This window comes from Asterias amurensis, chromosome 17 (assembly GCF_032118995.1).
Source record: "Asterias amurensis chromosome 17, ASM3211899v1".
NCBI lineage: Eukaryota > Metazoa > Echinodermata > Asteroidea > Forcipulatida > Asteriidae > Asterias > Asterias amurensis.
In genome coordinates, this window is record NC_092664.1 from 11,567,582 (window position 1) to 11,582,880 (window position 15,299).

Below are 15,299 nucleotides of genomic sequence, written 5' to 3' on the forward strand. Positions count from 1 at the left end.
ATTTCGAGACCTCAGATTTAGAATTTGAGGTCTCAAAATCAACCATCTAAACGCACACAACTTCGTGTGACAAGGGTGTTTTTTCTTTCATTATTATCTCGCAACTTTGATGACCGATTGAGCTCAAATTTTCACAGGTTAGTTATTTTATGCATATGTTGAGATACACCAACTGTGAAGGCTAGTCTTTGACAATTACCAATAGTGTCCACTGCCTTTAACAGGCTGTTAACAGTGTGCCATTATGTAGACCACATGTACGACAGTGTACCATGGGTCATTTTATTTGATATTAACAGCTACTACAGTGATAAGAATTTACCTGCGACAGGAATGTTTTTAAAACTTATTTATAATTTTATATATGTTAAATTTGCATCGGGGATAAAGAATATTATTTTTGTTTATTTTGTATCCATACACCGACGTGTTAGCTCTGTTTATAACACACCTCTTGCTTGTTCTGTATTCTGGTTGGCTGAAACACGGTCACGTGTGATGAACTAATATAGGCTAGTGATTGCGTGCGCGTGTTTTGCGGGAATAGTACCAGAGCGGGCACTAGTCTTTGCAAATAGTAAAAGTGCCCTCTCTTGACTTGAACCGTGAGCAAACTACAAAATTCCTTTTCTGTTCTTATTCGGCCTCGGGAAATAGGTCGCTCTTCTGGTCACTCAAAGTCCCTCGTGGGAATAGATGTATACTAGTTACCGAATTATGCCAGTCAATATGAGTATAATAATCAGCACTATTCCGAGTCCTGTGAAAAAAATATCACAGTCAAATTACTCTGGTGGGATTTGAACCCACGACCTTTGCATTCTAGAGCAGTGTCTTACATGTATTTATAATGTGTTTGTTTATTGTGTAATTTTGATATTCATGCACTTCTGAATTTTTCATAATAATTGTTCTATAATACCCGGCATTATAAATGTATCACAAGATCCTCCAGGATCATCAGAAGTGCATCATAATTTTACAAACTGTCTTACATGCATGTCTCCATTCGAAACCTCATTCGTTTGAAGCTACTTATTTGTAAGCTGCTTTACTTGCAATCTATAGTTCATTGTTCTCTTTATGCGCTTAGAGGCTTTTGCATCTAGGCGCATGTCTTTATTATGTCTTTACAAATGTCTTTATTATTATTCAGGCCTGTATCATGGCACTTCATTTTTTTGAAAGGGCAAGGGAACCACAAGGCATATTCTCCTTGGTAACGGGTACCCCTATGAAGAAATTGTAAATTTCTACTTTCGTGAGCATTTCAAACTTGCTTATTTTACACAAGTTACTGGCCAGAATTCCATGCCATCATTACTTGTATTTACCTACCGCTTACTTAGCATAACAATTGAGTAGAGTCTTGGCCGGTAATCTAATTTTAACTAAGCCAAGACTTTTTAAGCCAAAGCAAATTTTGTGCTTTTTACAGCTCTATAAAATTGGGCCCAGGGGGCATGGAGGCAATCGCCAACATTATACCTCAGTAACAAACTGTGAAGTTTGATTTGGTGAGAACAAATCACGTGATGGATGATACAAAAACGCATTTACCATGGCTTAGGATGCACATTATGCGTAGTGCACATTCCTTAGCCATGGTACATTTGTTTTTGCTAACCAGTGTAGATTTCCTCGCATCGTTCCCACCGATGGTCGATTTCCAGCGCTTTGTACAATTAAACTTTTGCCTCCGTGAAGTAATTAATCCCAGATTATTATTAATACTACTTACCTTTAATTTCTTTAAGTAGCCACTCTTAACGATATCCGAGCCGTCTCCCGGTCCAGGTATGTTCTCCTTCTGAGACGTCATAATTATTGCGACAGTTCCACATCTACTGCCAGGCAGTGCGGCTGGCCTCAACTAACTCTCACTCTCTACACTCAATCCCTTGTACTAACGGGTTATGAACTCTTACTGACACCGCCCCCGCTTGCTTTCCTCCCGTCAATGTTGTATCGTTGTGATGCCTTTGGCTAATGTTTATAAATGCTGTCACATCATCATCTGGGTTTGGGAGCAGGTCGCTTGTAGCTGTAACACATCTGCATCATACTTGTCGGCTTCCTTTTTCTTTCACCTCTGATGAATTCCTATAGTCAAACAAACAAAAATGGGGGTGTGAGTTGTGGCGTGAATGAAAATCTTGAAAACTACAAAGCAGTATCCTCTTGGTTCCTGGTCGGGAGACGATTATAGTGTGTGCCGCAGCGCCTTAGACTAGAGCAACCTGTACATTGTGTTTTAACTAGCCGGTATTTTTGATTTAGACAATGTCTGCCGATCCGATGTTAAAGGAAGATTGCAGAATTGGTAAGAAACAAAATTGTGAAGATCACAGATTTACATACAACTTACTGGTCTTATGATAATCCCTTGAAATATTTCTGTCTGAAATGTCATAATTGATGAGAAATAAATAAACTATTAATCAATGTCATGCAAAATGTGTAAAAAAATAAATTCACTATTTCCGCTTAATGGTTTGTCAGCAACTGCTTTGTTAGCAAAAACCAATTCTGTAATGTCCCTTTAAGGCTGAGCTATGCAGTACATCACTTAAATGGACACATTGCCTTGGAGTGCGTCTATGAAAAGCGTTCGAGGCATACATGTATGTGGATCATTGTATTATACCTTTAAAAAACCTTTCCAACCAATGCATTTCATAACAAGCTGTCTCAAACCTTTTTCATAAACCAACTCACCGATCCAAGGCCATGTGTCCCTTTAACTTCAGCATACACTGCACCAAAAAGACTTTCATGCGTTGTACATGAACCTACAACATGAACCATTGTCTGTTTTCACAACAATTATGTATTGACATTCATTGCAGGCATAATTTTTCTCTCTTCACACAGTTAAGAAACAACATGTACTTCTTAGAGGAACACGTTGCCTTGGATCGGACGAGTTGGTCTTTGAAAAGCGTTTGTAACCGTTTGTTATAAAATGCATATGGGTAGAAAGATGTTTTAAGGTAGAATACAATAATCCACACACATTTGCCTCGACTGTGGTTTTCTTTTTACTTTGCGAACTACATGTAACACGGTCGGCCATTTATGGGAGTCAAAAATTTGACTCCCATAAAGGCAGTGGACACTATTGGTAAATTACTCAAAATAATTATTAGCATAAAACCTAACTTGGTAACGAGTAATGGGGAGAGGTTGATGGTACAAAACATTGTGAGAAACGGCTCCATCTGAAGTGCCATAGTTTTCAAGAAAGAAGTAATTTTCCACGAATTTTATTTTGAGACCTCAGATTTAGAACTTGAGGTCTTAAAAATCTAGCATCTGAAAGCACACAACTTTAGTGTGACAAGGGTGTTTTTTCTTTCATTATTATCTCGCAACTTTGACGACCGATTGAGCTCAAATTTTCACAGGTTTGTTATTTTATGCATATAATGTTGAGATACACCAACTGTGAAGGCAAGTCTTTGACAAGTACCGATAGAGTCCAGTGTCTTTAAAGGAACAGTGCTGGAAAATGCTTCTTGCTGACATCAAAGGGAGGGTTTACCTTTGCTCATTACTCCAAAATTAATTACCATAAAGTACATGTAGGATTATTTTATTAAGTTCAAAAGCTGACCTACATACATGTAACACACGACACAAGGTGAAGGCTCTAATAGTAGGCCTCATTAATAAAACACATTCAGATTTTTCCCGAGGGCAAAACATTCAAATTTATATTTGTGAACCACTACATGAACATGTCCACACACAGTTTGGAAATGAGTTCCAATTTTCAACTGATAAATTGTGACAACCTGAATTCCAACTGAAACCCAAATTGACAACACAGCTTGCAAATTGTAAGTATTTAAACGTGACTGGTGACAGATCAGTTTGGAATTTTTACTTTCATTATCCACACAAAGTGATACAGCGTGACCACCAACAAGCTCAGCAGAATCAGTTCTTCCTGGCCGTACCAGTAGAAGTGTACTCGGTGTTTGAACAAGGGCTTGAAAACAAATAAACAAGTCTCTATTTTCAAGTAGAAGTGCACTTTGAACTTGGCAATTTAGGAAGTTATAGACCGTTTAATCTCCCAGGCTGATACTGAGTTCAGTTGTTTGCCTGCACCTATGTGTTTACGTCAATGTGTTCTTTATTTATTATTACATTGTAATAATAGTGCATTATTATTTTTAGACTACCAGAGTTTACACAGGAGATGCTTATTTCATGTTTCATTTTTTTTTTTTTTTTTTTTATGGCCCCGTGTCTTTCATTCAATTATTCAAACAAATGGCACTAAAACCTTCTGGTTAAGAAGCCTATAACAGCGTTTCATTTTAATCTGAGAAGCATTACTGTCGGTAACATTTCTCAAATTTATTCCTTCTTAGAGACTACTCTTCCTTCGTATTCTCTCCGAATTTTGAAGGCCTACATTCACCTTTTGAAATTAAATTTTCACAGATTAGTTTATTGTTTACATACATTGTAGACATTTGTGTAGGAAAAACATTCAAACGGTTCAAAAAATAACCAAATAACACACTAAATTTAACAACCAATAACGAAAAAATACAAAAATTAAAATGATAAGAAGACATCTTTAAAACATGGTTAACATCAATTACAAAGTACATATCATGATTAGTGAGTGCACTTGGAGTTCAGCTGACTAGGGTGCAGATTGTTTTAGCAAGCGCCATGAATTGAATTGAATTGAATTGAATTGAATTGAATTGAATTGAATTGAATTGAATTGAATGGTTTATTCGTCAAGTATAAAAAAATACATGAAATTTACAATCCTATTGTACAGCAACATATAAAATATTAAAATGTAAAATTGCACAAGAATTACCACAATACTACATAAAACAATAACCTTAATGTAAGTAAAAATCATTAAAGTTTATATAAAAAACAAACTAAAAAACAAACAAACAAACAGACAAACAAACAAACAGTCAAACGCTAAAGCATGATTGAGCGCTTGCATTGGCAGATACCGGCGCTATACAGGACTTTGCTTATTTTTATTATTATTACTTAAGTCTAATGCAACCAAAGAACTAAACCTACCCTTTATTCCTTTCCTCATTATTACGTTTCCCACGACCTCGATGTCTGATAATTGTTGTTTACAAGAGAGGCTCCTCGTATGCCAGTCAGCCATGCTAACTGGCCTGCACTATACACATGTGCCCTAACTATCATGACTATAGTCTACATGTACGTAGATGCGTGTCAGGTCAGTGTACGTTAAACGGATGAGACGTACTCGAATTAACTTCATCGAAAGCAGCTGTTAAGTACAACGCCAACCCTGTGAGATTATAGTTTTTGGTGCAGGCTGGTTAATTATGCCGATGATGCTCATGGCAATTTTGCTTCCAGCTTCAAAATTAAGCATTCAGAATGAGGGGATGAGATACAGTCGTTAAGGAGGGCAGAGACAAACAAGGCGTTTAGAATAATAATATTTATTATAAGTTTATACAGCGCATCACCTTGAGGTCTACATGTATGCGCTGTGAAAGGAAATCAATGGTATTTCACAAGTTTTCACCAGTGTTTTGAAATTGCTCTGATAATTGAGCCTGTTTTACAACCTCTGAAAGACTGCTCCATAACTGAAATTAGCCAAAATCCAACATAACATACTGTAACAAACCTGTGAACATTTGAGCTCAACTGGTCATCGGAGTTGGTAGAAAATGATGAAAGAAAAAATGCCCTTGTTGGACGAATTTGTGTGCTTTCAGATAGTAATAAAAGACTTCCAGCTAGAAGTCTTTTATTATGTAAGTGAGAAATTACCTCTAGTTCAAAATCTATGCTACTTCAGAGGTAGCCGTTTCTCACAATGTTTTATACTATCAACAGCATCAATGCTCATTACCAAGTCAGTTTCTAAGTTGTTTTGAGTAATTACCAAACGTGTACCCCCCCCCCCCTTTAAAGCAATATTTTAACAACTTTTTCCATTAATCAGGCCTTGAACTTCTCTCTTGAAGGGACGCAGAAATTTACATTTTCCCTCATACATGTATGAAGAAGTGCCCTTAATGTAAGGGCATGTAAGGGCACTTCTTCGTACATGTATGGGGCAAAATGTAAGTTTGCATTGAAACCTTGCAGACCAGAGCAAAAGCACAGGGCACCACAACAAATGCTGAAGGTGTCATGGGTTATTTCGAGACCTGATAAATAATTTTACAGTAAAACTTACCAAGTTGCCATTGAATGCATAATTTAACAAATTGAAAGACACTGCGGTGGGCCCTGAAAACTGTCAAATAATTTATGTTGAACAAACAGGGTCAGATGGTCACACTTGCAGTATCCATACACTTCACTTGTAGACTGATCTGCAATGCTGTGCATGTGGATTCCACCAGTCATACAGTGGTTAACGCTGACAAGTCTTGCCTAACACATATTCTTCATATGTACACGTAGCTGTAAACTACGGTACATGTTCTGAATACAAGTACACGTGTATGAACAATCATGTGGCAATCATGTGGTGTGTCACAGCCTAGGGGCCAGTTAAGAGCACCAGATTCAAACTCTGGTGTTTCCAATCAGTAGGGCCTATAGTGTGGGTCCAATCAGTAGGGCCTATAGTGTGGGTCCAATCAGTAGGGCCTATAGTGTGGGTCCAATCAGTATGGCCTATAGTCTGGGTCCAATCAGTAGGGCCTACATGTATAGTCTAGGTCCAATCAGTAGGGCCTATAGTCTGGGTCCAATCAGTATGGCCTATAGTGTGGATCCAATCAGTAGGGCCTATAGTGTGTTTCCAATCAGTAGGGCCTATAGTGTGGGTCCAATCAGTAGGGCCTATAATGTGGGTCCAATCAGTAGGGCCTATAGTGTAGGTCCAATCAGTAGGCCCTATAGTGTGGATCCAATCAGTAGGGCCTATATTGTGGGTCCAATCAGTAGGGCCTATAGTGTGGGTCCAATCAGTAGGGCCTATAGTGTGGGTCCAATCAGTATGGCCTATAGTGTGGATCCAATCAGTAGGGCCTATAGTGTGTTTCCAATCAGTAGGGCCTATAGTGTGCCAATCAGTATGGCCTATAGTGTGGGTCCAATCAGTAGGGCCTATAGTGTTTCCAATCAGTAGGGCCTATAGTGTGGGTTCAATCAGTAGGGCCTATAGTGTGGGTCAAATCAGTAGGGCCTGTAGTGTGGGTCCAATCAGTAGGGCCTATAGTGTGGGTCCAATCAGTAGGGCCTATAGTGTAGGTCCAATCAGTAGGGCCTATAGTGTGGGTCCAATCAGTAGGGCCTATAATGTGGGTCCAATCAGTAGGGCCTATAGTGTAGGTCCAATCAGTAGGCCCTATAGTGTGGATCCAATCATTAGGGCCTATAGTGTGGGTCCAATCAGTAGGGCCTGTAGTGTGGGTCCAATCAGTAGGGCCTATAGTGTGGGTCCAATCAGTAGGGCCTTATAGTGTGGGTCCAATCAGTAGGGCCTATAGTGTGGGTCCAATCAGTAGGGCCTATAGTGTGGGTCCAATCAGTAGGGCCTATAATGTGGGTCCAATCAGCAGGGCCTATAGTGTAGGTCCAATCAGTAGGGCCTATAGTGTGGGTCCAATCAGTAGGGCCTATAGTGTGGGTCCAATCAGTAGGGCCTATAGTGTGGGTCCAATCAGTAGGGCCTATAGTGTGGGTTCGAGTCCCAGTCGTGACACAGTGTCCTAAATTACCCAGTTCACACCTACATGTACGTAAGTCACCCCCACCCCCCAACACGTAGGGCTAGATCTCAGTAGGTACATGTACAGCAATGTATGTTAATCTGGAGGTCAAGGGTTCAAGTCTCATCTTCAAGACAATACTTTGTTCTCTGAAGAGACAGGACTAGTCAATAGTTGAAGAAAAAAAAAATCAAGATTTGAGTGGTGGGTCACGGATTGATCAAGGCAACTCTTAAAATGTGAAACATTGTTTATTATGATGGCCTCACAATACGTAATTTTCTCTGCAGACATCCCCAGACTGTTCCATGTTTATATAAGCTGTATGCCGAGCGCGTCCGGTGCACACGAAAGCAATAATTGCAATTTATATCATAATTATTATTCTACAAGCTCAATACAATCTTTATTTATTCAGCCGGGGTCACAAAACTTGTTCAAATTAAATCCCCCTATATATCTCATTCAATAGTAATTTTCCTGGTATGGATTTTGCTCACTGTATTAATCAATACAATCCAACAAAAGGGAGTGATTTTCTTTTCTGTGGAAATACACGCCCGAGATGGACAGGTGCCCGTGTCATCATGTGGCAACGAGGGAATGTTTCTTTAGAAAACAGTTTTAGACTGGGAGGATGTCCGGAGTTGTTACTGTCGTTGGAGGGAACCAAAGAGGATGCGATGACGTCAACGCCACGCATGTTGCTGCGCACTCAAATGCATGCACAAGTACGCGTGTACATCAGTTTACATGTACACACGATTGTGATCATCTCTGATCGACTGAAGACGGTCGGTGGATGCTGATTAGTTTATTTATTTATTACTTGTTTACCCTGGGGAAACCTTTCAGTATAAAAACAGCCCAGCATAAAAACATCCAATAGACACTCTAGAAAAAATAATTAAAATTACACAAACAAAATTAAAATGACAACGTTCTGGACCAGCCAGTGCCTGACGTCCATTAGTTCTTTCCAGAAGTAGGGCTCCATTTGCAGTATGAAAACCACTTACAATGTAGACCACAGAGAGCTTGTAGCTAAAATATTTTTTTGAACAGAATTTTTTCCATAAGACCATGATTAAAACGAGATTTTTAAAAATTCCTCACTATTTGACAATTGAACATGTTGAACCAATTGAAGTTTTTTAGGCCTGAGAGAAGATTTATCTCATTTGTATTATACAGTACACGTATCTTTGTTTTAAAGGCAGTGGACACTATTGGTAATTGTCAAAGACTAGCCTTCACAGTTGGTGTATCTCAACATATGCATAAAATAACAAACCTGTGAAAATTTGAGCTAAATCGGTCATCAAAGTTGCGAGATAATAATGAAAGAAGAAAACACCCTTGTCACACGAAGTTGTGTGCGTTTAGATGGTTGATTTCGAGAACTCAAGTTCTAAATCCGAGGTCTCAAAATCATATTCGTGAAAAACTACTTCTTTCTCAAAAACTATGGCACTTCAGAGGGAGCCGTTTCTCACAATGTTTTATACCATCAACCTCTCCCCATTACTCGTCACCAAGAAAGGTTTTATGCAAATAATTATTTTGAGCAATTTCAAATAATGAGTTTGTGTCTGGAAATTTTTATCTTCCAATTCCCCTGAGTACCAAATTTACTAAAACCCAAAAGATAAAAATAATGTTCTTACTTTTTTTTTCAATTTGTTTCTGATTTTGCTTTAAAACACAACTCTGCGCTACTAAAAGCCTGGCCGTCTTGTGGATTTTTCCAAAAAATATTGGGGCTCTGATAGGGATTTCGTCCTTTTGAGTTAGCCGCTCTGATGTAAATTGAGAAACCATTCCTTAAAGGCAGTAGACACTATTGGTAATTACTCAAAATAATTATTGGCATAAAACCTTACTTGTTGGGGAGCTGTTGATAGTATAAAACATTGTGAGAAACAGCTCCCTCTGAACTCTGAAGTAGCCTAACATAGCTTTTGAGAAAGAAGTAATTTTCCACGAATTTGATTTCAAGACCTCATAGAATTAGATTTTGAGCTCTCGAAATCCAGCATCTGAAAGCACACAACTTTGTGTGACGAGGGTGTTTTTTCTTTCAAAGTATAATCCCGCAACTTCAACGACCAACTGAGCTCAAAATTTCACAGGTTTGTTATTTTATGCATATGTTGAGATACACCAAGTGAGAAGACTGGTCTTTGACAATTACCAATAGTGTTTAGGGTCTTTAACTGATAAAAATAGCTAATTGATCAATGTCTACACTCTACCATGGGATAAGCTTACTGTGGGACAAGGACAAAATAGAAAATAAGCTCTTACTTGCCTCCATTAGAACCATGGTAAGACTGTAATTTGTTCTGCCAACACAAATGGAAATCATTAATTTCTAGTTCATGGTCACCTTGATGACTTTTACAGACTGACGGCAATTTACAAAGGAGCAGAGAATCTGATGAAAGTCAGCTCAAGAAACTGAGATTGGTTTTTTTTCTTGCAGTTTTGCTTTCCTCTTGGCATCACTTTGTGTATCCACATACACCTTGTAGTTTACTTCTTTTCTCTACATGATCTGTATTCCAGGCGTGTTAACTGGAAATAAGTTCAATAGCACTAGCAGCTGTGTGCAAAGGAATAAGATTTAAAAGCTTTAAAGCAACTAGTGAAAATTACTACTCGACTAGAAACGCCTCAAATCTTTGACTTTGACACTAGTCGTGACTAATTTTTAATGCATTGATGCATTGCAGAGAAATGATTGTGTGAGTTTTCCCCCAATAGGGTTTACCTCCCAACTGAGTTTTTCTTCTTGTTTCCTATTCAAAGGATTCAGGTACTTTTTCAAAATGTTGACAGATTTACATTAAACTTTCTTCAAGGTTTGAAGATAATGACAGTAGAAAGCTTCCCTTCAAATATTACTTACTGAGGTGCTGTAGTTTTTGAGAAATGAGTAAAACAAGTTACACAAAAATTTCTCAGTGTGACGAAAATTATTTTAGCATGTAAAAACATAAAAACTAGTTATGGTGTTATACCATTAAATACCATAACTGGTACTGACATACAAATCTCTCCATCAATCCGCACTCCATTATATTCAAGAACTCCTTCAGCCATATAGGCCTATACCTCATCGTACTCTCCGTTCCAGCTCTACCTCTCAACTAGTCCCATACATCACTCGCCATCGCTCATTCTCACATTCTTCAACGTTACTCTGCAACAATTTGCCGCACAACATCTGAACTGCTCCAAACAAGAACATTTTTAAACATCTGCTTAAAACTTACCTGTTTACTCATTCATTTTTGTAAAGCGCTTAGGGACTGTTGTGTGAAGCGCTTATAAGTGCCGTTCATTATTATGCTGCTTCCTAGGTTGTATCGTAATTTGGGTGTGATCCCTGGCAGTTAACGGTTGTATGGCTTCTGACTGGCAGCCCCGAACAAAGATATTGACAAAATAGGGACACCACCAATATAGGGCTAGATAGCTCAGTTGATAGAGCGCCGGCACGTTAATCCGGAGGTCACTGGTTCGAATCCCACTCTAGTCAATTCTTTGTTCAACCCCAAAAATCATTATTACTATTATTTGTAAAACTGAGATGAACATTATTTTCACGACATTGTTTTACACATTTCTCGAAGACTACAGTCGCCTCAGTAAGTATATTTGAAGGGAAGCTTTCTACTGTCTTTATCTTCAAACTGTGTAAGTTTAATGTAAATCAGTGGACATTGTGTTTTGTGTTAGAAAAAGTACATTAAAACAAAATTTAAAAATGTGTACAGGTTTTCAAACCTAATGAACTTACCCCACTGAAATGAGATCCACATTAAATGCATTTTGAGAGGAAACATCTAGACGACGGGAAATTTGTACAAATTTGAACCAATTTTGCAAACTTGTATTCAAGCAATTAGGAGTTTGAGCAAGTACAAGACTAGAACCAACTGTCTTAATTTTGTTACGTTTGAGTCGTGAATTTCAAAGATAGACATTACTACCCCAACTTCATACCATGTCATAAGGCATGTAAGGGAAGTTCAGGGGTAAACAACAATCAACAACAACCCTGTTCTACATCGCAATGCTTCCAGATGCCCTAATATGATGAATTATGTTATGAAGCGTGACAGAATGTTCAATGAGGCATGACTCTGATCCAGGTCTGCTGTTAGCTAACATGGCTGAGGGCAAATAACTTTTTTACTAAACATTGTCAGTTTAGTAAGGAGTGAAATAAACTATGGATGATGTCACCTGTGAAGACATGTTAAAAAAAAAACAGCCGCAGAGCCTGGACTTCCTGCTAGCACGATTTGTACACAGCTTAATGGAAATTTTTATTTATGTGGACATTATGACACAAAATGTCAACTTTCCCAGATAAAAATTACCAGTGCAGTATCTTTCCTGCCAGAATACCAAACATCAAACTTATTGTAAACAAGGCTCACATGATCTATACTTCTTAAAAACAAGTACATTAAAACAAAATAAGCTTTAGGTCGATAATGTTGTTCATTAGTTCAACCATTCCTAGAACATGCAGGGTTCTGCCGACACTGGTCGAACCTACTTCTAGACCTTATAAGGCTCCCCAAGAGCCTTATATGGGTCTGCTATTTTCAGCCTCCTAAACGCTAGCCTATACGTTTTCTAACATCGGCATTGATAGAAGCTTTACGACCATAGGCCACCAATAAACTGTAGTTTTCTTTGTACTTCACAACCAAAACTTTCCCCAGACACTCAATATACATGTACATTCATAATGCCAAATTTCCTATGTTGAGTGAAATAAACATCTTTAAAAAATGAAATTTTCTGCTCGGTACTCACTGTTGTTTCTCTGTTACAAAGAATTCATACTCAGGGGCCATGTTTGTTTAGACACGTCGTTGTATAATTTATGATTGCCTATTTTTTAATCAACGTCTTGAACCAGATCTTCATTACCGATATTGCTTGCATTGCGCAAACAGGTGCAACAATAGTCAACTAGTCTTACTGTGAGAGACCAAATGTACTCGTATACCATACAGCCGTCGAGCTGTCTGAATGGTATTAAAAGTTTTATTACCCGATGATTTGTCAGACTATCGTCAGAACTCCCATGCTCCCTCATGATCATGTGCATCGGCAACACGTCATGGCGCCAACATTGTTCATCGAGTGGTTGCCAGCTCCGAAGGTTTTCATTGAATGTGCTTTTTCCAATGCGCTACGGCAATACAGCACGTGACCACAACTGGGGGGAAATCTACTACATGTAGGTCTAGCTAGGAGAAGGCAGGGCTAAGACTAGTGCAATGGAGAGAGGAAGCAGAGTGAGTCAAGCCATGGAGGTAGGGTACTTCTAGAAACTATAAGGCTCCCCATGTGAGCCTTAATAGGGCTCTAATATTTTGGGCCTCCTTAAAGACAGTGGACACTATTGGTAATAGTCAAAGACTAGCCTTCACAGTTGATGTATCTCAACATATCCATAAAATAACAAACCTGTGAAAATTTGAGCCCAATTGGTCATCGAACTTGCGAGATAATAATGAAAGAAAAAACACCCTTGTCACACGAAGCTGTGTGCCTTTAGATGGTTGATTTTGAGACCTCAAGTTCTAAACCTGAGGTCTCGAAATCAAGTTCGTGGAAAATTACTTCTTTCTCGAAAACTTTGGCACTTCAGAGGGAGCCGTTTCTCACAATGTTTTATACCATCAACCTCTCCCAATTACTCGTCACCAAGAAAGGTTTTATGCTAATAATAAATATTTTGAGTAATTACCAATAGTGTCCACTGCCTTGTTTTTCAAATCCGCGTTAAAAGGTGAAAGTTTTACGACCGTTAGCCAGCAATAACTGAAGTTTTATGCGTGAACAGCGGGTATTATTGTAAACAAACAGTGCCCGCACTGCCACACGGGTTTGTAACACCCCTTTCACAGAATGGTTTAGTCCAACTCGGCCGCGGCTCAGCAGTTCGTCGATCTACATGTAGTAGGCTGGTGCCCGATTTATAAAGCGTTGAGCATATTGAGAAGTAAAAAAACATGCGATGCAGCAGAAAAACAACAGTGAGTACCAAGCAGAAAATTGCATTTTTTTATGATGCTTTTTAATTTCACTCAACAAAAAGGAAACGCAAGCATTATGAATGTATATTGAGTGTGTGGGGAAAGTTTTGGTAGTGTAGTACAACAGAAACTTCAGTTATTGTTGGCTAACGGTCGTAAAACTTTCACCTATCAACACTGATTTGAAAAACGTATAGCATTAAGGAGGCCCAAAATATTAGACCCCTATGAGGCTCACAGGGGAGCCTTATAGTTTCTAGTAGAAGTAGGAGGTAGGGTACCTCCATGGTCCAGCGTACATTATTGGTCGTGACGTATGGCCAAGGATTCCTAGAGTTGGCACAAGAGTGGGGCTATAATAATCGCAACCATCATTTTGCATTTTTATCCGGCGAACAAGAAATGCCTTGGATTTCCAATGCCTCAACTCCAGGCAAGCATGTTGGGTTGTCAAGGCTCAATAGATAGAATAGAACAGAGAGACAACAGAACAAAACAAGTCAGTTATGGGTTTTTGTTTTTTATTTTTATTTTTTATTTATTAGATTTAGAATTTAGCATTCACTTTTCAATCAGTCAGTGAATGAAGTTGGCAAAAATGAATACCTTCAAAAATGGCAAACAAGCAAAGATGTAAAATGCATCAGTAATGTTCCTCCTACGCAACTTGTGCATGGCTGAAGAATGTCATAAATTAGGGAACAAATTTAAGAAAACTGAACTGAGTCTGCAGCCATCCCCCCATCGCATGCTTACTGATTGCCATTTTCATTCATTAGCATTCACACACATCATTTTCATTCATCATGATCATGCACACTTTTTTGTTTTCATGTTTTATTTCACTTACCTCGAATATGACTTAGGATGAAGCTCAACTGTTCCTAATAAATCTGGCATAGGAATTAATCGCTTCCCTTTCTCTGTCTACAGTTGTCCTCTCTCAAAAATGTTGCATTTTATGTCAATTCCAGCCAACAAAACGAAGGCATTTGAGCGGCATCGGACGACCATTTCTAGCTAGGCATGCATGTTCGACCCCCGTACCAGCTGCACTAACTTGCAATTGAGAATCCGGCGCTTGAAAGGCCACTTAACGGGCTCTTTTCAAAGCCCAATTTGTGTGTTGTTTCTTACGTTTAACTTCAAAGTTACGTTCATTTGAACGGCATGCTCGCAGTGGAGCAGATTGAATTGTGCGTACAATCACGCCCACATCGGCGCGGAAGCTCCAGCTGTGCTCTGTGGGTCAAGGGGGCGTGGCTCAAATGAGACAAACAAGTGAGTGCAGAATGCGCGTGCGTTGTCATTGTATTGACAAGTCGCTGACAGCTAGCCCCCAAAATAGCACGTGTTTCAAGAGCAAAGTGTAAACAAAACGTTTCGATGAGCGTTGATTTTTACAAAACCGCACAGGTGCCCGCTCGTTATTTGCATAAAAGGTAAATAGTAATAAGACTGTAACGGGTACTAATCAGACCTGGGAAAACGATTATGAAGTTCTAAAGTACAGTGATGAAATGAC

General features: G+C 38.8%; 1 protein-coding gene across 4 annotated transcripts in view; it reads right to left on the reverse strand.

The window, feature by feature from the left end:
- LOC139949601 (insulin receptor substrate 2-B-like) overlaps positions 1-14,959 on the reverse strand; it is a 119,495-nt gene extending 104,536 nt beyond the window's left edge. Inside the window, exons 1-2 of one of the 4 annotated variants that reach the window (XM_071948023.1) lie at positions 14,625-14,959; positions 1,742-2,103 (exon numbers count right to left, since the gene is read on the reverse strand). In XM_071948023.1, the coding sequence (XP_071804124.1) occupies positions 1,742-1,822 (81 nt within the window). In that variant the 5' untranslated portion in view covers positions 1,823-2,103; positions 14,625-14,959. The remainder of the gene's footprint in view (positions 1-1,741; positions 2,104-14,624) is intronic. The other 3 variants (XM_071948024.1, XM_071948025.1, XM_071948026.1) reach the window with 3 other exon arrangements.
- Positions 14,960-15,299: the final 340 nt, after the last annotated feature.